Source organism: Odontomachus brunneus, unplaced genomic scaffold (genome assembly GCF_010583005.1).
Source record: "Odontomachus brunneus isolate Ranch 3 - 2012 unplaced genomic scaffold, Obru_v1 Obru_scaffold_176, whole genome shotgun sequence".
In the NCBI taxonomy this organism is placed as follows: domain Eukaryota; kingdom Metazoa; phylum Arthropoda; class Insecta; order Hymenoptera; family Formicidae; genus Odontomachus; species Odontomachus brunneus.
Genome location: NW_022639626.1, coordinates 350,338 through 372,802, shown reverse-complemented (window position 1 = coordinate 372,802; position 22,465 = coordinate 350,338). Strand labels below are relative to the sequence as shown.

The 22,465-nt window shown below is 37.0% G+C and overlaps 2 protein-coding genes across 11 annotated transcripts in view; one reads left to right on the top strand and one right to left on the bottom strand.

The window, feature by feature from the left end:
• Positions 1-12,294, bottom strand: part of LOC116851447 (mucin-17-like) — a 30,811-nt gene extending 18,517 nt beyond the window's left edge. For 3 of the 7 annotated variants that reach the window (XM_032830833.1, XM_032830834.1, XM_032830832.1), the window contains exons 1-3: positions 11,842-12,293; positions 9,999-10,086; positions 786-2,223 (exon numbers count right to left, since the gene is read on the bottom strand). In XM_032830833.1, the coding sequence (XP_032686724.1) occupies positions 786-2,223; positions 9,999-10,085 (1,525 nt within the window). In that variant the 5' untranslated portion in view covers position 10,086; positions 11,842-12,293. Of the gene's footprint in view, positions 1-785; positions 2,224-9,998; positions 10,087-11,724 lie in introns of all 7 variants that reach the window. The other 4 variants (XM_032830831.1, XM_032830830.1, XM_032830835.1 and 1 more) reach the window with 4 other exon arrangements.
• A 2,839-nt stretch (positions 12,295-15,133) lies between these two features.
• Positions 15,134-21,636, top strand: LOC116851448 (phospholipase D2). Of its 4 annotated transcripts, none has more exons than XM_032830839.1 (15): positions 15,134-15,256; positions 16,008-16,213; positions 16,499-16,856; positions 16,983-17,103; positions 17,177-17,600; positions 17,664-17,899; positions 17,997-18,264; positions 18,360-18,522; positions 18,605-18,859; positions 18,942-19,221; positions 19,297-19,517; positions 19,599-19,835; positions 19,903-20,143; positions 20,360-20,689; positions 20,915-21,636. In XM_032830839.1, exons 2-15 carry the CDS (start codon positions 16,021-16,023, stop codon positions 21,014-21,016), a joined length of 3,429 nt encoding a protein of 1,142 aa, XP_032686730.1. In that variant the 5' UTR covers positions 15,134-15,256; positions 16,008-16,020; the 3' UTR covers positions 21,017-21,636. The 4 variants fall into 4 exon arrangements, with proteins under 4 accessions (XP_032686730.1, XP_032686729.1, XP_032686731.1 ...); XM_032830838.1 differs by lacking the exon at positions 15,134-15,256 and adding an exon at positions 15,282-15,508; XM_032830840.1 differs by lacking the exon at positions 15,134-15,256 and adding an exon at positions 15,282-15,527.
• The last annotated feature ends 829 nt before the right edge of the window (positions 21,637-22,465 follow it).

Below are 22,465 nucleotides of genomic sequence, written 5' to 3'. Positions count from 1 at the left end.
TTAGATGCGAGAAATTAGCTAAGATAGAATAATGATTAGCAAACACTGTAATATCGCGCATGTTTTATATTTAATTAATATGAATGACAGAGACAGTATTTATATCTGGACTATTGTTGTTTGCTAAATTTAACAAAAAAATCTCTCTGCGAAGCCCATTCAGATTAAGGCCAGGTTGATAATTAATAACGGGACTTAATCTTGTCTGCAGCTATTGCTGGAATGTTGCTGCAACGTGCTAATTCTGCGTACCACAGACAATTTCCCAGCAGATACAAAAAACAGCGATAATTTTACCTGTGTCATGTATGAATAGAATTCTATCTGGGTCAGCAAAATATTTTTTTAGTGTTCGCGAGCTATTTGACGCGTTTTGAATTCACTATTAACACATTCGCTAACCACGCGTCACACACATATGACGCATTGATTCTCACGAGAAGTTGAAATCATTCGTTGCAGCAATGATCTTTCATTCTATATTCGCGCAAACAAATTAAGCCTGCTTGGTCTGGTTTCCGCTTGGTTGATGTCGCGTCTTTCATGGATTTTTTTCGGATGTTTCGTGAATATTTCAGTTCTTCAGGAGACTCCTTCAGTAGAGAAATGACCTAAGACTGTCGGCACCAACCCGGAAGCCAGACCAGGTAGTCCATCACACCACAAAAGCTTAAAATATCGAATTAAATCCGTGTCTTTGTGACAGACGATTTATCAGATGAATGGCGGAACCGCGACCATGTTAAGCAGCAACGCTGAACATCCGATCGAGGGATCGAACTTACCTTGGCCACTGACAACGCGTGACCGAGCTCTGGATTGCGCCCGAACGTCTCGCTCCTCCGTTCTCGTCTCCGTAAATTTCGTCGACCTGCTGTCGCCGGACCTGCGTTTCGCCTCGGATATGCGTCTGTCGTTGGGTGAGCTACGTCGTGCCTCCGTCTGCGCATTCGCGCTCGTCCCGAGATCGACATCCGCGTTTCTGCCTCTACTTCCGCCACTTCTCGCCTCCGTCGCGGTGTCCCTAGATTTCGGCGCGGGACGGCCCCGGGAGTTGGAGCTCTTCGCCTTAGATCTGCCTCTGATGTTGGAAGATCGTCCGTTCGTCTCCGCGATTGCCGCCGTGGACGAGCCTCGTTTACGAGAGGTGTTACCGGGACTCGTCGCCTCGAAATCATGATTTTTCACGGACTTGGATCTGCCACGTGATTTGGATCGGTCAGACTGTCTGCTCTTCTTTGCGCTCGATCTCGTGATATCGTTGTTGTCCACCTTCTCCTTAACCGGTCTGGCGACTTGTCTCGGAGACATGTTGACAGACAAGGTCGTGGTGGACGTTGAAGTATTAGAAACGGCGTTTGTATCATCCCGGACCTCCGACAGAGGGATGTTTACCCTGACGCTCTCGGAGCCCGACAGCGGAAGATCTTGTTCCCCGATTTTTCCGTCGCTATTATTATTCCGATCATTCGAATTGTTCGGGTTCGTCGTGTCCATCCTTCTCGAGGCCAGATGAACGTTCCCTTTCGAAGCGATGTTCTCCATGGTTTCTGCAAATTTTCTCGAACGTTCTGACTGTAATTTCGCATCCCTGTTTTTAGATTCATCACTCGGACTCTTGCTATCCTCGGCGTTCTTAACGGGGAGTCTCCTGGAGCGTGATGCTTGGCTGTTTAGTTCCTTCTCGTTGTAGTTCGTATAGATCTTCCTTCCCGTGCGTGATCTCGATCGACTGGGCGATTTCGTCAACACCTCGAGTTCCAGTTTCCCATTGTTTTCCAGAACAGGAGTAGGCGCCTCCGAAGACGTTCTTCGCGAAGCTGTCTGCCGTTTCGGCATTTGCAACTCGAACGCGTTTTCTTGATTGCCATCCCGCCTACCTTTCGTTACGTCTTCCTTGGGAAACTGCGAGGTATGCGATTTTGATCGATTTCGTGAATTAGCGAGATCGGAGTTGAAATGTCTTGCATTCGTTCGTGGCGTAATTTCCGCGGAACCACCTGTCGTTTTCGACGGCTTCGGTTTCGATCGTGGTCCAATCGAACTTTCTCTCGTGACATGTGACTCGTGTTTCTTTAAGTCGGGAATCGATTCCGAGCGGGTACTTTTATCCTGATGCGGCTTCGACGCTTCAGTCGACGATGCGGGGAAATTATCCGATTCTGTCGTCGTTTGTAAATAGAATCGCGTGCTACCGCGACTCTGTCCTTTCTGCCCGTCCGTCTGAAATCATATAGCGGTATCGCGTGTTTTTAATAATTTATCGCAGCTAGTTAGGTTGAGACAAGGCGGGCCACACCTTTGTCTAATCATAGAGGACCTTTAACTATGTGCGTTCAGACAATAGTCGATAATTCGAACACATTAAAAGACACTAATTTTTAGAATGCATCCTTATAATGTCAGAGAGTGTACTGAGTGTACTGAATGTACTATACTGAGTGTACTGAGTGTACTAAGAGAAAAAGTAATAAATATTGTTTCGGCGGGTAATAACATATTTAGTTAAATATAAATTCGTTCATTTAAATAGAATTAACAGTTGCTTTCATGAAAAGCTACGGTTTTCAAAGAATGCATATTTCTCCATTTGGAAACAATTCTTTTACAATGTAAAAAAAAATATATATATATATATATATATATATATATATATTAGTATAAGTAAATATGTCTTTAATATACAGAGAGAACTTCATAGTAAAAATTACTGTAAGACTTTGCAACCAAGGAGTAAATCGACATTCTGCACTAATTCATTATCCTTTCACTTCATATATGCTGCTTATATTTTAGTAACTAAAATATATAATTAAGACAAGACATGAGAAGAAAATTATAATATTTTTTCGTATATCCACTAGATAAATATTTTTTATTCTTTAGGTATTTCCTTTAGACAATTTCTCTCAGTGTATAAAGTTACGTGTCGCATAAAGTGATCGAGATCGCAAGACGTTTTACTTAAAAGTTGCGTTCACAGCGATCGATGAGCAGTGGCTGGAGAACTAGATAACGATAATTGCTCCATTATCGACCATCCAGGAAGTAGCAATCTGCGATCCTCGATACGGAAATTAACACTGTACTCCGCGAGGGTTCAACGAAAAAGCAGGTATGGCGATACGCGGCGACTCGATTGCGAAGATGCTATACCTGGCGAAATCGCGAAAAGACTCCAATTACGCGATTGAGAGAATCCTCTGAAATTGCGATTAACGCAAGTGGTAATCAGCGGTAATCTCGATAGCTCGGCGGACCGATCGAACGACCGACCGACCGGTCGGTTGTCGTTGATAATGACGCCCAGCGTTTCCTATTAATCGCGGCTCCAGTTGTTACGGCGAAGTAAACCGTACTTGTCGCGGATTATACCTTCACCGTCAGCGTTAACGAGCAGCATTAAAACATTCGTGACTGCATTGACCCGCCGACGCTTACAGGAAAATGACTCTAGCGTGCGCACACTCCTCCCGTTCGATATTTTTCTCGCGCTCTCTTCGCGCAGCTGACGACAACAATCTCGTGTGATCGACAGGTAAAGCGTGGACGTTGTCAATACCCCGAACGGGGACATTATCTAATTCGATTTCACGTGTGCCCCACGTGTGTACATCCTGTTTGCGCGAATTGGAATTCGAATCTGTTATATCCTAGTAGAACCGCAGGGCCCTGCGTGGCTCGTGGCGCACCAGTACGCGTTCCAGTTTCGTTTACGATCTGTCCGAGCCACGTTTAGTCGTCGTACAATCGATATTGAAAGTAAAAGTCGGCATATAACGTCACGGCGCGCTTGCTACCTAAGGCATGTCGCTAAAAGAGAATCGTTGCGAACCTAAGCTAGTCCGCTCGGAGTCGTGTGTGATCGAGACTAGAGAGATTTTAGAATGACGCACACTTCGAGAACAATACGCGAATTTCACGACTCGCAATATCTCGCACGAGAAGGTGAAAGTATTGTTAAAGCATTCGTTTAAACAAGAAACGGCAGAACAAGAAGTCTGAAGAAATAGTAAAAAGAAAACGAGGCGCGACAATATCCAAAATATCTAACGAATAACAGACAACGCGTGTAACAAATCACGCGATAAAAAAGTTGATTTTGTTAAAGTAAGAAGCGAAATTATATTGGAATGCCTGACTTCGCTTTGCGAAACCATATATTCGAGTAATGCTCGAAATTCCGCAATCGATCCACCACGCACTCGGCATTGCTATGTTTTATCGAGATATGGACGCTTGTAATGCCGTGCAAATTATTGGAAAAGTACTTCGGACAGGTGAGAGGTTCGCTCCGCTCTCCCCGAAGGTGGACTGCTTCTGTACCGTTGAATCGAGAGAGTCTACTACGTCCGACGTCCGGGCGCATTGTCCTTGTCGCGAAACTTGATGGGGAATCCATATCAGCGATATTATATTCAATTAGTTATTTATTAATTTGTGCCAGTTCGCGCAAAATGGTCTTCCAAAATACCATATTTCTGTAGGTAATAAAAGCAACATTGAAGATCCTCGTATCCAATGGACTGATAATAACTATAAAAACTCGACGTTTTCTCACTTTATTTTCGACACATCCGACGGCGGCTTTTTTTCTTGTGTAAAACTAACCGAGAGAATGAGAATATTCGAGTAATTTTGAATAATTTCTTCACTCGTTGTACGAATAGACATTAAGAGGCTTCTTTGTGAGTCATTATTTTGTCAGATATCTTTGTTTGTGCTGCGGATATCGTGCAACGCGTATGTAAGCGTGACCTCAAAAAAACTGGTTCGAATGAGCCAGTTTTGAAGGGTGTGGCCCCGCCGTCGCGAAATTAAAGTACAAGTAGTTTATGCTAGCGATTATTTAAGAATCATCACTTTCACCCATACTTTCGTGCTCTTTATATTATCCTGCAGCGACGGCAATAACGGAACGAAGGAGCTTATTGTGATGCGATTACGCACTCAATACATCTCCGATCTGAGCTGGCTTTGAATTAATAAACGTAGAAAGCAAATGTCTATGTCAATGATACTTTCGAAGGAGCTTCTTGCTCCTCCATAAACTCCTGACATAAATGCGAATATAAAATCAAATGTTCCTTTTGTATGAGAAGTTTAAACAGCGCGGTATAAGCTAATATCTTTCGCAACATACGACTAAGATCAAGTGACAACTGAAGAACACTCGCGCATACGCAAATATTACAAGTATTACATAAATAACGAGTCGAGCGAATTTCGCTTTTAACTTTTGACCTTTCGCGAGTCAATTATCATACACCTTAAATTGATTCGATAAAATTAACGTAATCTCGAACCTCAGCACGTCCGAAATCTCGACTTTATGCATTTTAGAAATGGTTTAGTGAAATGCGGAAACAACTATTGAAAAGGTCGCAAAAGAGAAAGCTCATCTTTCACGGTTTCAACATTCTAGAAAAAAGTGTTAACAACGCCCGAATATTTCGCGAAGTATTTGCGAAATTTATTGGCTATTTCATTCGGAATTTGGGTGGCGTTCACCTTCGCTGAATTAATTCCACCGATGCATTCCATCTTTATACATAATTTAGCCTCTTTATACATAAGCTGACATTTAAGCTTCCATCTTAATACATAATTTTGCACCCAAGATAACTCAATTGACACCAAATGTGAAAAATTATAGAATCGGTTATACAACAAAAATTGGTTAATTGTACATATTTCAATGAGTTGAATTCTTTGTTTCTCGAGTTGAATTTTTTATCCCTCGTTTCTCAGAAAACAGATTCAGCTGAGAACAATAAATCCTCGTTCCCACTATTAATGAGGAATATTAGATCACATATCATCCTTTTAACGCAATAGATACAGAGGCGACTGAGAAAACCTTTGTTACACTCTATTGTAACTATCATGTGCTACAATCAGCCTTAGGTTTCCATGTACTTCGAACAAGTGAGTCACTAATAATTAATTTAAAATGTGTAGACGTAGCTTATACTAAATACCGTTACGTTATCGTCGGATTAACAATACGAGAATACTCAAAAAAATGCAAACGTCTTAGGAAATAGTGGATAGATTCGCCCAGATAGCATAAGATATCCTGAGGACATTCTAGGTGTGTTCAGGGCTGCCTTCCAAAACTCTACTCGACGGGTAGAGTAGCATCTAATTGACCAATCAAAACAAAGAGAACTAAGATTTTTTTATCATGATTGGTTAATTGAATGTTACTCACCGCATAAGAACGCAGTCCAGGACATCTTGGGGAACTTCATAGACATTTAGAATGATCCTAGAATAATTCTGGAGTATTTTGTGCTATTTGAGCAGATATAATACGCAATAATTGTATTGTTGTTGACAATATGAAGTATTATTTAACTTCATCAAGTCAATTCCAAATACGAGGTCTTAATTCTCAAGAAATTCATTATCCAGATAGCACAGAGAATTCAAAAAGAATTCAGTCGTACGTCACCAATTATGAGTTCATTTTCAGATGCAAAAAGAATTCTTCAAAGTTCAGTTTAGTGAAAAAAAGTTCTTTCTTTTTGTATTTAAAAATAAACGCAGAATTGGTGACATACGACTGAATTCTTTTTTAACTCTCTGTGCTATCTGGGCTATTCACGTTCTTTTATCCTGAAATTCCGATTTATAAGCACCACGAATATCATAGCAGCTGTTTATTATGTAATTGTTAGTTTCATAAAAATCCCCTACGATGCTCTGGAGAGGAAAAGTGGCCTAAGTGGCCATTTAAAAAATAATTTATAACGGTCAAAAGGGTAGAGAAGATGTAACGGATTTCAGGAAGTCCGCTGAAGCGGACGATGCAGAAGAAGCGCTTTCTCCAATGGAAAACCTGATTTAGATCGCACTTGCGCACGCTTGTGCAATGCGCTACATCCGTCTGCGACTTGCACACTAATCGACGCGCATGTACAAATATACACGCGTGAAACATCATCGAGCCGCGAGCGTGCGTTTTGCGCGATACGCAATTCATGTTGGGTACATGCGTATGCGCACGAGCCAATCGAGATATGCACGTAGATTGATCGAGGACAGCGAGACATGCATTGCAATTTACAAGGCGTTACTTTGGCAAAAGGAATCAAGCAGGATTGACGTAGTGCGTGGAGTTTCGCACACAACCGGGCGTGTTGCGTTTGTCAATAGATATCCCTTCGATCGCGCTCGCATAATATGAGTAATAATTTTTATCATTCAAGGTAAAAGCAAACCTCAACGCATTACACTCAACAAATGTTTTGCTGTTCGAACTAGAATTGTAAATGTCACAACCAAAATTTATCACTGTTTCTTTTATCTGTTAGAAAATTTAGATGTGAAAATTCGTTTGTCTCCCGTCGTTAATTTTTTGATCAAATTTGATAAAAAGCATGATTGACTTTAATCTGGATGAGCGTTACACACACAGAGGGACTTTCTTACTAAATTTCGCGATAGTTCGAGTAGAAATTCTGTCTCTGTCTATATTAATGAAATGCAAAACATATGCGATATATAGAATTTTTCGATAGTCATTTACCTGCTTTAATTAATTTCTCATAATTTTCATTATAACTGCAAGATCGTTTTTTTGAGTGTAAATTGTCGGATAACTGCGAACATACATTCGGAGAAAAAGACGCTTTGATGGCAAATATATAGGTGATACTTATACGAGTTTTGTGCGTGGGATTGATGTATATAGTTTAATGGACTATTTTATATAGTTATTGCAACTAAAGCTTCAGTTACAATAACTACAAAATGGTTCATTAAACTATATACTATATACGCATTATATAACTCTAACCATACTGAACTTGTACAGTTGTCATTACCATATTTTCCTTTGAATGTATGAGAATTACGTTTGGCTGAATGTGAACACAATTGAGACAATTTCTTTACGCCTGGCGGTAAGTTTTATATGTTAAATCGTAACTCTTTGAGAATCAAAACCAGAGGATATTGCGCATTGCGTGGTAAGAGGCGTCTGCCTTGAACCATGCACCGATTTCCGTCGGGATGATTTACAAATCATCAGATCAGAGACCGATCTTTATACCACTGTTACAAATCGTCCGCGATTATGAAGAAATCAAAGACACGCGGCGAGTGCCGCGATGGCCTCTTTTTAAAGAGTCGTTCATTTATACAGCAATAAAAAAAAAATTGTCCTGAAATGAGAGATGCAGTTTTGTCCTTACGTAAAGCGTCATTAAATCGATAAGAAAATCATCTCCCTGTTACTTCCATTAAGTCCACGATCGCCGGTGTGCAGAACGGTGAACCATACGCTTACACATTTATCGCGGAGTAGGAGAGAAATCCGATAAAAGTTACCAAACGGATATTTCCGATTAAATAGTGATAAATTGTTATATCTGGTCAGGAAACATCCGATGAGAAACGTCGGTTCTTACTTTTTGATTGGCATATCTGATGATATGCCATTATGATCGGAAACGTCCGATTAAATTTAATTGAACATCTTAATCAGATACAAAAATTGATTAGAATTTGTTCGAAAATATCGGCTTGATAATTCTTTATCGGACAATTTCTCTCAGCATAGGAATACGCGTTACTTTGGTCGCGAATGCAAATGCGAAAGAGACATTATCCGACTAGGGTTTCGACCCCCAGACTGAATCATTATAGCTGAATAAATGTTCAACTAGTTTGTTGTTTCAATCAAAGTGTTATCCGTCGTTGCGTCACTCGTTATTCCCGTTATTCCGTTTTTCTCCGTCGACTTGAATCGCTTCAGTTAGCCTGAAAGCCTGCAGCGGAATTCAATACGTTGCGAATACCACGAGAGGAACTGCGATACATTTGCTCGGCCACAAAATCAATCGAGCTATAAAATAAACAAATTGATTTTTCGAAAACACAAACAGAGTAAACACGGGAAAATTATTTTTGGTCACGCGGTATATATCGTTCGCTAAAAGCGAACGGTGCAGTACTAGGCGTGGTTCATGCAAACTTGCGATCTGTTTTTTTTTTCTTCTTACCCTCTCACTCCATTTATATATGCGTTCTATGCTGTGTATGTTACACGTCGTATCGCACAGCGTCTCAACACTTGAATGGGCGCGAACTCTTTACTATGTATGCGTTTGATAAATGTGACGCAATTGCAATTGTCTCGATATGATATATCATCGAAATAAAGTCTGTAACACTGACTTCCCCGTCAGTGAAATCGAGAGCAACGAAACGACTCGGTCGACGAGCATAATGAAGCGCGATTTAGTTGACAATCGAGTAAAAGAATAAAATATATCACTCGATCATGAGGTATTCGGAATGCGAAAATTCCGATGTTGTTTGAATAATCATCGTGAAGAAGCACTTCCTTTCTCCGTCTCTAATTACTGCGTGCACCGCGCACAACTTCACTTGCGCGATTTAGTCGAATAATACGAATCGACTCGTTCCGCTGGGTCGATGGCCTTCGTGCAAAAAAGAGAGAGAAAGAGAGAAAAAACAGGAGGAAAGAAAATCAGCGCGTTGCAATGTCGTAAACGCTAACATTAATTACGCATCCTTGACACAAAACCTGTGTAAAACGGATCTCGCCTGTCTTCGAGTACCTGTCTCGTACGTTATTTCATAAAAAAAAAGAACTATAAGTAATAACTTATAAGGCTGTCTTTTTCTGCTATAATTTCAGATTTGCGTTATAGAACACGTTCCACGCGATGCACAGGAAAAGGAGCTCGGCAAACTCGTGCATGTCCTTCGAGAAAATGCACAAAGTAATCCATGTACGCGCCCCAATCGTTTCATTTTTGCATTACCTGTGTTTCTGCATTTCTTTTGTCAATTGTCACGCGAAAAGATTTCCCTTTCGACTGTACAACAGTAACGTGCCATTGCACAGTTTTGACGGAATCGTTTGTCCGTCCGCGCGGAGAGAAAATCGAAAGAATAATCGGATAAACGTCGATAATCTCTCTCTCTGTAAATTTACCGCTGTGTACTTCAATGATCGTTACCTGATTAGCCCGTCCACGAGAGGCTTCGGTAATAGCGAGCGCCAGCAGCAACGCCACCACCAGGCCCAACGAAAACGTCCGTGTCATTCTGAAAAAACAAAGAGATCAATTGGATCTTTTTCCAAGCGCGTGGCGGGACAGGAGGGAATTTCGATTCCGACGCAACTAAGCCTCACAGTCATGCGGAACAGGCGCTTTCCAATGTGCACACCGAGTATACTCGGGTCAGTTAATATATGCGCAGGTAGACCAAACGCAGGCCAATTGCCTGCACTGCTCAAATTTACTTTTACTCTTGCCGGTTGTTAGTCTCTATCGGCTGCGTTGTTCATTCTCTTCGAAAGAGTAGCGTATTGCAAACATTCTGACTCGCCTGGTTTCCATGAAAAACCGCGTACAATACTCGCGCAGCTCGTGAAAATCCGTTACGTCTATAATCCGTTGCGTCACGAGAAAGAACTTATTCGTCACAAAGCGCCGGTGTAATCGACCTCTACGTCGAGCTGCAACGCGCGGAATATTTCGACACTCGCTTTCCTTAATTTACGATACGGATATCGCGATGCGTTCACGCCGATCGTAGACGCGCAGATGAATGGAAGCAGACGAGAAGATCGATATCGAGCAACCGATCAACCAGTTACTCCGATTCGTGACGTTTGCCGATTCATTCGATTCATTCAGTTCCGCGGGAATGCACGACAAATTGCCGAAGCGTATTACGAATCTGTATCTCTTTACGATCTTTGCTCAAAGTACAGTACTGCGACGAGAAATAAAAAATAAAAGCAGTAACGTAGATCTCCCGCAAATGTCTGTCCCATATTAAAAAGTTTTTCACAGCGATAGAATATTTGCGAATAGTAGAATCTTGGAAAAAAGAAGGATCGAGAATGTCAATGAAGCAATAATTTTAAGCACGCATGTTAGAGTCACGTAATTATACGTATAATTAACCAAGTGCGTTTCGTAACGACGACATCGGCTTTCAATTTTCACAGCATCTATTCGTAGTTGTCTATTCGAGTTACGTACTGATAGAAAGTAAATTCTCCTCGTGCGATCAGCACGATCAACGCTGTGTATTAAGTTATCTGAAGAACGTTACTCTGTCACATGCAAAATCTACAAGGAATGTAGCCTACTCGATACCTAACCGTTTACACGTTAAAAGTATTCGTAAGAAAAGTCATTTTATGTACAGAAACAGAGAAAGAAGTTCTTTTTTTATTTTACATAAAGAAGCAGAAGTCCATCGTTGCAGGTGTTTCCATCGAAACGGCATTATTTGCAGATGTGCAAAGATAATTAAAATATTGCGGGAAGAATCAATTTCGCAAGAGATTGTTTGAGTAACGACGTCGGCGGCTTTAAACAAAGAGAATTGCGCGGAAAAAAGCTGGCAGAAGGACGAAGTGAGAAATTTTTGACGTTTGGAACGATCACGTTCGATTATGATTACACGGGTGCCCGAGTTTTACGTAAGAAACGGAGATCGTATATCTGGCGACTCGCGCACGTGAAAGTGGTCTGCCGAGTTGAGTGTCGACGAGGAACGGTCAGTTAATTCCGAGTCTGGTCCGTTAATGCTACACGCGCTTCTGGGCCACGTCTCGCGATTGACGCACGAACAGAAATCAACCTGCAACGGCTGCAATTGTTGGAAACTGCAAGGTGCAAGTGTACATGCGAATCTTTCAATGCTGTCTCGTTCTCGCATAATCACCTCTAATGATCGTGACTGAACGGTTTCTCGATGCTGCGTCGACGCAAGACCGGCGGTCTTTTGAAAATCGAAGTCCGACCGGGAGTTTTGACAATTGGCCGTTTCGGCAAAGCTCACCTTGCTACTACTCAGTCTCGTCTAATCCTATGTCTCATTTCAAGTCACCACAGCACAACTTGTCCCGGCGATCCGTAATACTTTCCCCGATAACGGATTAAACGGAGAAACTTGAGCGAGCCGGCGTAACGGACGAATAGCGATGTTTCAGAGCGTGCTGCTGGACACTTTGCTTTTCGGTCGAGATTTCGTCGGACCCGCGGCGGAATAGAGGAGACTTTCGAACGCGAAAGTCGCGACGGCAAGCGCACTGGTCAGCAAAATCGGCAATATCGGCACAGGACGCACGTGATGATGTCGAACGGGCGAAAACGACAGGTTGATCAGGTACGACGATGCACGTGACGCATCTTCGTAACGCGCCGATTTTTCGCGCGTTCGCAGCACTAACGGCGCAGGACAACGTTCGGTAGAATGCTCCGAGACCAAATGCAAGTCGTTCGAATGGCCGGCCGTGTCAAAAATCCCGGTCGCCAACAGGGGAGAAAAAAGAACCGTTCAACCGACCACATTTTCCCTTTCGCCCGAATGTAGAACCACCACCACGATTGCCGCCACCACCACCGTCACCACCACCATCATCACCACCACCACCGCTGTCACTACCTATCGTCATTGCCATCACTGTCGCCATTGCCGTCGCTACCGTTACTAATGAAAAAAATATTAAACAACCAGAACAAGACAGTTGACGCTACTCTACGAAAGTGTCTCGCGTATGCACGAGACGCTTTTCTTGAAAATCTTGGAGAATCTGCAAAATCGAGGATGTATCTCGAGCATGTTGAAAGTCGTGAAAAATTGCTAGTAACAGATGTATATGTAGACAGATAGATAGATATATTTAAATCCAATGTGTGGGGTAAAAAACGAATGGCATGCAGAAAAACGTAAACAGTAAGAAAATTGACTAATCACAATCAATTATTCTTGGGCGGTAAGAAAAATCATTGGCGGTAACTGATCAATTTGCGTACTGCTTAAGTTTTATTGCTTATGCTTTTCTATGTGCCGCCGGCCTAATATTCCTTCAGATATATAAAAAGTATGTTTACAAAATAGAGTACAATATTGTCTAAAGTGAAGATAGATAAAAAGAAAAACATTGGAAATAAATTTCGTTAATATCAAGAAATGCACAAAGAGAGACAATCTCCAAACTTTGAAGAAGGCTTTGACTTTTTACAATATTTAAGTCAACTCGAAATTTACTTTGTATATTCGAAGTGATTGAAAAGATGCAGTTACAATGCAATTTGCAGTTACGGCGTAAATCAGTACTTTAGTCCGCGCAAGTAACACACGTAATCTCTATAAAAGTATTAAACAATATTGACTCATCAACGATTCATGTATCAGATTTTTTAATCGCTCAAACTCGTTGGCGGATCAGAACTAGCTCACCATAGAATGTTCGCACAAAAAGAGCCTCGAGCTATTTCTTACGAAATGGCATATCAATCTTTGTAACTTCATTTTAATCTTTAATGCATGGATTTATGCGTGGAGTGATGTAAATTCAGGCATAAAGCCAGAAAAATGAAAAGGAGATCCGCGATCGCAAATTAAAGAGAAAGGATCCGAGTTGCGAAATAAGATCGAATGATACACAGGAAGGTCGAAAAGTAAACTCCCTTGAAGTGAAGTTTTTTTCTGAAACATTCACCTAATTTATACAGAAACCTTATACCGGTTTTTTTAGTATTATTATTTGAACTATCATACGTAGTCGTCAGGCGATATTTGTGTCTAATTTGCAGCTACAATGTACAAAAAATGCGGATATAAATTTGCATTTATAATTACATACCAGTTTTGAACATGACAATCCTGTCCATGGTACTATTGATCCATTATTGGTCTTTGATACGATCGCGATGTCTATATGCAAAAAAATATATACATTCATATATAAACAAAATTTTATTCTCTAATGTCCAATAGGCAAGTAGTATTTACGAAACTAATTTCCCATACAGAGCACAAATCTTCAAAAGACGTTTTAAGGACATTCATATATCCTAAGAACATCCTAGAATGTCCTCTGAAGATTTTGTGCTATCTGGGTTGTTTCTAATTAAGAAACTCATAGGATCACTTATTGTGTATTCTAATGTCTTGTAATTTTGATAGAAATTGAATTATAAAAATTAAATTACGTTAATTATTGAAAGTTAAATTACACGTATATGTATAAGAAATAAATAATTTAAGGAAAAATTTTGTAACATGTCAAAATATTCCATTTATATTATTACATTTTTTCTAGCTGTATTTTCTCATATCTTTTGTAACTAAGATAAAAGAAAGATAAACTAAAAAAAAAGAACAAATGCGTAGTTTGTCTCGCGGTAAAAAGAGCAAGAGAGATAAGATAGTACATTCAGAGGAGGTGCAACTAACCATCATATCTATTTACCGATCATGAACTCTACGATTGCTACACTACGAAATAAATACGTGTAATTGGCTTGTGAACAATCGCATACCGATATACGATTATACGAAGAACGAAGAACGTCTGCGATAGGAAATCGTGCACATCACGGTATATCGCTTTCTCCTTGACATCCATATCGTGAAATAGATCGCTATGGGGCCGATAACGCGTGATCGTCGGTCGATTTTATTGAAAGTTGTTTAAAACACAGAGAAAATGACACGCGCGATCCAATCACTTTCGCGATGTATCCGTCCACGCTAATATTGGATATTAACACAACGAGAAACGAAGTACGTGCTCCACTTTTGTTTGAAAATGCAACATTAAGGGAAGTGGAAAGTCGAACGATTTCTCATTACCCCATTTGATGGAGCTAATGTCACGCCATGAACATAAGCACTAAAAGCTAAGCATTAAATAAATCGACTAATCGAATAAATCGAATAAATCGTGAAAATTATCGATGTACAAGTTGCCGTGTTAAAATCCATGGCTATGATTAGTCAGTCCGATCACCATTCAAATTTTACTTTTTTTAATTTTTACAATATGCCACAGTATATTTCTGCGGGATTAAAAATGTGACATATATATAGAACATCAGGATAACATCAGGATAAATTCGATAATTAAACTCATTGAATTTGTACTGGTATATTACAACTGCTGTTTTTTGCGGTATTTACACCTTTTTCTACGGTCTCTTCGTTTTTCTCTCTTCTGTCGGTGCTCGGCAGCACAACTGTTTCATTTTAAATGTGCGAGGTGCAAGAAAGCGCAGTTAGACCTAAAAAGAATAGATCTATCGATGGTGAATAATGTTGCACGTTGGTACACTCGACGTCAGTGCCTGACTTCACGTTCGATGTCAGACATTGACGTGACTCAGGATTATTATCACGTGTTTTTGATAATTTTAGTAATGTGATAGTAATCTTACGTGTAAAGATTAAGGGATAAACGATTAGAAATGTCAGTAGTCATAATTTGCATGATTATTTAAATGTAGCTCAGTCAACTCGATCTATCAAATTTCCGAGATAAGACATATGTATTTGGCTCCGAGTGTACGAAGGAGTTACCATGCAGTCATCGCGATGAATAAACGTTCACCGTGACAGATCGCCGCGTTACGTCGTGTAATGGCCAGTAGTAATTGTGACAAGTGTCATTTGAATTGCGTATCCGCACAAGACAGTGACAGTTCTTTGTTATTATAATAATGTATTGTGTGTTTATTAAAGTAAATTCGATATTATATATAGGATATACCAGCAGAATATAGAGAACGTTTTTTTAGGCTAGAATTGTGTACTGGGCAAAACATTCGACGTAGATTATCCTTTATCTTGGAAATAAGATAGATATTATATATTATGTACTTTTTCGAATAATTAGTGTAATAACAGTAATAATAAAATGATAGAAATTATTAATAGTTACAGTAAAGAACTCAAATAAGAATTTGTGATTTAGAAAAACAGTTTGTAAAATGTCAAATTTTAATATTAATATAACAATGATGTGATCTTAATAATTAATATTGCTTCTTGTGTGTGTGAGAAAATTAAATGAAATTATTTTTATATTTAAAATTTCATGTGGATGCATTGGCTCTAAATTAAAGTTTTATATTCTTGTCATTACTGCATACTTTATTAATAATACTTAGATAAAATATATTTATAAATTGTCTAAACATATCATAAAAATAACTTTACAGAAAATTCACTAAGATGTCTGAATTGACTGAATTGACTGAATTGACTGATGTTCCATCCTGTGTACCTAAAATAGCATGTACAATCTCTCAAGAATCAGAATTTGATGATGCTTTGGAAGTACCTGACTCATTAGAGATAACAATTGATGAAAATGGTGAGACAATACAAGTTTGTAAGGAAGAAACAGAATGCATAGATAATAAAGGTATAAATCTTCTTTACACTTAATTATCTGTTCCATATAACACGCATCACATACTTTTATAATGAACTTTATTTCTTCAAATCTAATATTCATCAGTTTTTGTCTGCTTATTATATTATTATGTTTATTAGAAAGCTAGTTATTTATTAGTATCCTTCAAATTTATATAAAAGTTACATTCTTAAGTTATATTATTAATTGAGGTCATACTCTTTTCTTTCATTTTTATAAGTTTAATTCATTTACAAACTTTTGTTAATTTTATTTTTTTTGTTACGTTATTAGAAACTCTTGATGTAATACCATTCACTGTTATACACAACCCACCGACAAAATCTAAGTATCAAAACTATAATGTATTTATTCCTGATGAAGAAGTACATGTGAGAATCGTAGATAATGAACGTAGTGTGACCACACATCCAGTAAATCCAAATTTATATACAATAGAATTTAGACATGGACCTTTTGTTTGGAGTATTAGAAAGCGATACAAACATATTCAATATTTGCATAATCAGTTGAAAATATATCGTGCTAGTTTGAATATACCTTTTCCTACAAAGAGCCACAGGGAAAAAAGGAACAGTTTAAAACATCTTGGAACTGACAGCAGAAAAAGTAGACGAAATGCTTTACCAAGGTATAAGTTACAATTTGATATAACTGACACACATACACACACACACACATACATATATGTATATATATATATATATGAGAAAGAAAAGGAAAGATTAAATATAAATTATAATTAAATTGTTTCCAGGTTTCCAAATAAGCCTGATATTCTAGTGCCTTATGAACAGTTAAATTGCAGAAGAAAGGAACTAGAGGATTATTTAAACAATTTACTTAATATAGAAATTTACAGACGTCATTCTGAAACTGTAAGTGTATTTACACAATGTTGGTGACAATTAATCTGTCTAAGAAAAATGTATTATCTTTATTTATTTACAGATTAATTTTTTGGATATTTCACATTTATCTTTTGTGGCTGACTTAGGAATGAAAGGAAAAGAAGGTACAATTTTGAAACGCACTGGTTCGGGTGCTAAAACAAGATGTAATTTCTGTGGTTTGTTTGAGTGCGGATTTTGTTTTAAGTGCAACTATCTCTGCACTTCTCTATGTGGCAAATGGCATACTCGACATCTTATCGTTAAAGATACTTTTGTTGCATATCTTACCCCCAAAGATAGCAGAATAAAGTCCGTTATTTTAATGGATAATGGCTTTGGAATTAGTTTTGGAATGTACACTACAGGTTCACGAAATGGTATACAAATTGCAAATTTAAGTAGACATATAGTCATTAAATGTTGGACAAGACGAAAAGCTAAAGAATGGATGGAATTTATACAAGAAGTCAGTAACAAAGAAGGTAAGATTTCAGAAAATCATGAATAGCTCACTATTCTGTATCTAATTAGTTTGATCAATGCAGGTAAAGATTTTATACAAACAAATCCACATAATTCATTCGCTCCATATCGCTCACCGATATTGGGAACTTGGTTCGTTGACGGAGCCGATTACATGTCTGCTGTAGCTGATGCAATGGAAAATGCCAAGGAAGAAATTTTTATTGCAGACTGGTGGCTTTCGCCAGAAATTCATATGAAAAGACCGATAGTTAATGGAAATTATTGGCGGTTGGATAAAATTTTACAGAGAAAAGCAGTGAGTATAATTGATAATATTTTTATGAAATTAAATGTTGCAAATTTTTAATAGACAGTTTTATATGTTTCATGTTGCATAACATTTTTTTCTACAGCTTGAGGGTGTCAAGATATTCATATTGATATATAAAGAAATTGAAGTAGCTTTGGGTATAAACAGTTACTATAGTAAACAGCGGCTAGTGGAGCAATGTCCCGAGAATATAAAAGTCTTGAGACATCCAGATCATGCAAGAGCGGGTGTTTTTCTATGGGCTCATCATGAAAAAATTGTTGTTGTGGATCAGTCCCTGGCATTCCTCGGTGGCATTGATCTATGTTACGGTAGATGGGACAATAATGAACACAAATTAATAGATCTAGGTAAATATTAATATAAATTTTGTCCTAAATATTAGCATGTTTTTTGGAGTTATTTCTTATATCAAATAATTATTCATAACTAATATTGACTATAGACACCATTCACCACTCGAGTATTTACATTCCCTCAAAAGACAAGCAGACTAATACCAGCAGTAAAAAAGTACTAACACGTAACACAGAGAAACACGTGTTGTTATCATTAGCAATCGCAACAAATACTATCGCTATGGCAACTACGAGGTCTATTCCTGTATTGTAAGTGCTAATTATAATCAATATTAAATATAATTTACAAATAAGAACAAAAATAAATTTAATTTTATATATTTTTATAAAGATCGATGATGAATAGTGGTGCGCAAAAGGCTTTAACATTATCAACAATATCAGCAGACGAGTCACTTTTTATGATGCAACAAAAAGAGGATAAGGTAAAATGTAACACTCCTGAACTACAGAGAAAAAACTTGTTAGATGTTGCAAAAACAACTGTCGATAAAGTGAAAAGCAGCGTGAAAACAAAGAGACAAGAATTGATTAATATAGTTTACAGTTCTCACGAAGCGTATGGCGATGAAGATACCGTAGATAGGTACATGAATCGTTTCTACTTAATATAATCGCAGCCTCAGTTATATCCATTTCGAATAAATGACAAAATCTTCATGGTTTAGTTACTGTATGACTACATCTCTGGAAACTGAACTGGAAAATGTGTTCTATGTACAAGGGAACATTGATGGTGATTTAAAACACACCACGAAATTGTGGCTTGGCAAAGATTACACCAATTTTATTGTTAAAGACTTTAATGATCTCGAGAAACCATATCAAGATCTCATAGATAGAACTACTACTCCTAGGATGCCATGGCATGATATAGGAATTTTGGTACAAAATGCTGCTGCTAGAGACGTGGCCAGGCACTTTATACAACGCTGGAACGCCGTCAAGGTACACATAATTGCACCTAAATTTAGATGCATTAATGAAATAATATATATTGTTAATGAAAGTATACTTATGTAGTTAGAAAAGGCAAATCTGAATAAGTGTTATCCATTCTTGTTGCCAAAATCGTATAAAGATTGTAAGAGCTATGCTCCATTTATTAAAGAAGCTAATCAGTATAACGTCAAGTGTCAAGTATTGCGATCTGTGAGTTCCTGGTCAGCTGGTTTCCTCGATCCAGAAAGTGTGGAACGAAGTATTCAGGAAGCCTACATCGACGCTATCAGCAAAGCGGAGAGGTAAATTTTATACATGTTATATTCTATACTTGTTTCTACACACACATATATACACATTTTATTGATTTAATTATTTTGTAGATATATATACATAGAAAATCAATTTTTTATAACGCTCGCTTCCATGGAGAAAAGTGGCGTGAAGAATCGTATCGGTGAGACACTGTTGAAAAGAATTTTGAGAGCGCATAGAGAAGGCGCGATATTTAGAGTATTTGTCGTAATGCCTTTATTACCAGGATTTGAAGGCGAAGTTGGAGGACCAACTGGAACAGCGTTAAGAGCGATAACGCATTGGAATTACGCTTCTATATCAAGGTATGGCTAAATATGTATAAAATAAAAAAATAATGCATATATCTTTTTGTATTTAATTTAACAACAGGGGAAAGGATGCTATCTTAAATCGATTAATAGAAGCAGGTATAGATGATCCTAGTGAGTACATTACATTCCACGGTCTGAGAACTCACTCTATGTTAAATGGTACAATGGTAACAGAACTGATCTACGTTCACAGTAAGCTAATAATAATAGATGATAATACAGTGATATGTGGCTCAGCTAATATAAATGATAGAAGTATGGTTGCTACGAGAGACAGCGAAATAGCCGTAATAATACACGTAAGTATGTTTATAATATTATTTTGAGTTGTGTTTACGTATTTTGCAAGTAATCATTTTTTTCTTTTGTCAAAAAAAATTGTTTCTACGACTGTGATATTTATTTATTTGTAAATGATATAAGAATTGTTTTATATATTTAATGCAATGCTGTATGTATGTAATTATATATTTTTAAATTACACCAATAGATAAATTTGTAATAATTATAAACAGGATCAAGAATTTGATGATGGGCGCATGAATGATATACCTTTTCCTTGTGGCAAATTTGCTTCTTCGTTGAGAAAACAATTATTCCGCGAACATTTGGGATTGCTGAATACTAAGGAAGAAATTAATATCAATGATATTCTTATTAAATCTTTTTATAAGGATGTATGGTGTGCTAGAAGTAAGAAAAATACGCAAATATATGAGGATGTATTCCAATGTGTTCCTACTGACAAAGTAGTTAATTTTGCTACGTTGAAACAATATCAAGACAAAATACCTCTCTCTTCATCCGATCCATTATTGGCGCAAGAGATGATAGAAGACATCAAGGTAATTATTTTACTTTAATTTAATCATAGTAATGTATATTTTATATTAAAATAGATTGAGAAAGAAAAAGAGAATTGCCTCATAAAATATATTATTATAATATAACTATTATACACATATAGAAAATTAATTAAAAATTTAGTTGCGGTTTCTTTTTCATTATTTAATTTGCATTTTCAATTTTGAAATTAAATTTATCATAAACGTAATTAATATTATTTTTAGGGTCATTTGGTCGATTTGCCATTAAATTTTTTATGTAATGAAGATTTAAAGCCTGCTGCTAGCACAGTAGAAGGAATAATGCCAACTGCGTTATGGACATAAGCGTGTGCTCCATGGATAATTTAAATAAATTTATTGAAAATATTTTATGATTATATTATAGATATTATATAGTTATTTAATGTTTCCAGGTTTATACTTTTATAATGTTGAGACGTAATTTCTTAGAAAAAATGATACTTAATCTTTAAGCACTGACAGAAGTCTGATAGACTCCCAATGAAATAAAAAAACCTATTGCTGTTTCACTCCCGCTTAAGGATATATACATCGCGTCCGTCTATCTTCTGTTTGGCCCGTAAGATACGAAGTGGTGACAAGGAAAGACGTTTCGCACACTTTCTCAGGTAATTATCAAACTTCGAAATATTTTTATAAATCTGTGTCAGTGCTTAAGGGTTAATTCTAAATATTTATTACGTTTGTTACGCGTTTGGACATAATACCTTTAGTCTTTTAACGATGATGAATGTTATTTTATAGATAGATAATTAACGAGCATTGATATTTGTAATATATTTTAACGAATTACGGTACAAATTAATCTTGATATTATCAGATAAAACAGTATTAGTGAGGCAACTACTACCTTCCATGTTGCAAAAATATTAAAATTACTGTTTATAAGAATATAAGAAAAAATAAAATTAGTGAAAGTTAAATATTTTTTATAGTAATGTTTTATTTTTTATAGCCCAAAAATATACAAATATTTCATGACTATTTTGAATGATGTTTATATATATATTTCTTACGAATTATGGGTAATTTTTATATTATATGATGTATATATTTTGATATTGATATATAAATTGATAGATAATCATAATTATTAATTATTTAGCGAGTCAAATAATAACATTTTATTTAATAAATATTACTGTACCCGAGAAAAAATTATATGTAATAATATATATAATTATATATGTCCATATATATAGTCATATAAGGACAAAATTTATATATAATCTTTTCCCAAGTATTTAATAAGTATTGTACAAAAAAAACAAGCTTCATTATTTAAAATAAAACAATAAAACAACAATAAATAAAACAATGGACATGTCCATGCCTTTTTTATAGAGGGATCTAACTCAACGTTCAGTTTTTCTGCAATAAGAAATTTACAAGAATTTCTTTCTTGTTTTTCATATAATAGTTAGTATTGTTTATGTCTTGACATTTATACTTTCACTATATAAAAGTATTTACAATTGTATGAAATCAAATAGAAAAACTGTACAAACTATGAGACTATATTATGTTAGTATTCAGCAACCTCTTAACCCTGGAGTGGGCGCGTATCGGTCAACCGAAATATATTTAAGCACATATATATGTAATAATTAAGTAATAATTAATAAATTACCAATCCAATTATTAAAAAAACATAATAATTGAAGGAAATAATTTTATTATGTCACTATTTCTTCTTTTTACCATTTCTATATCTAATATATTTAGAAAACATATTAAACTTATTATACATAT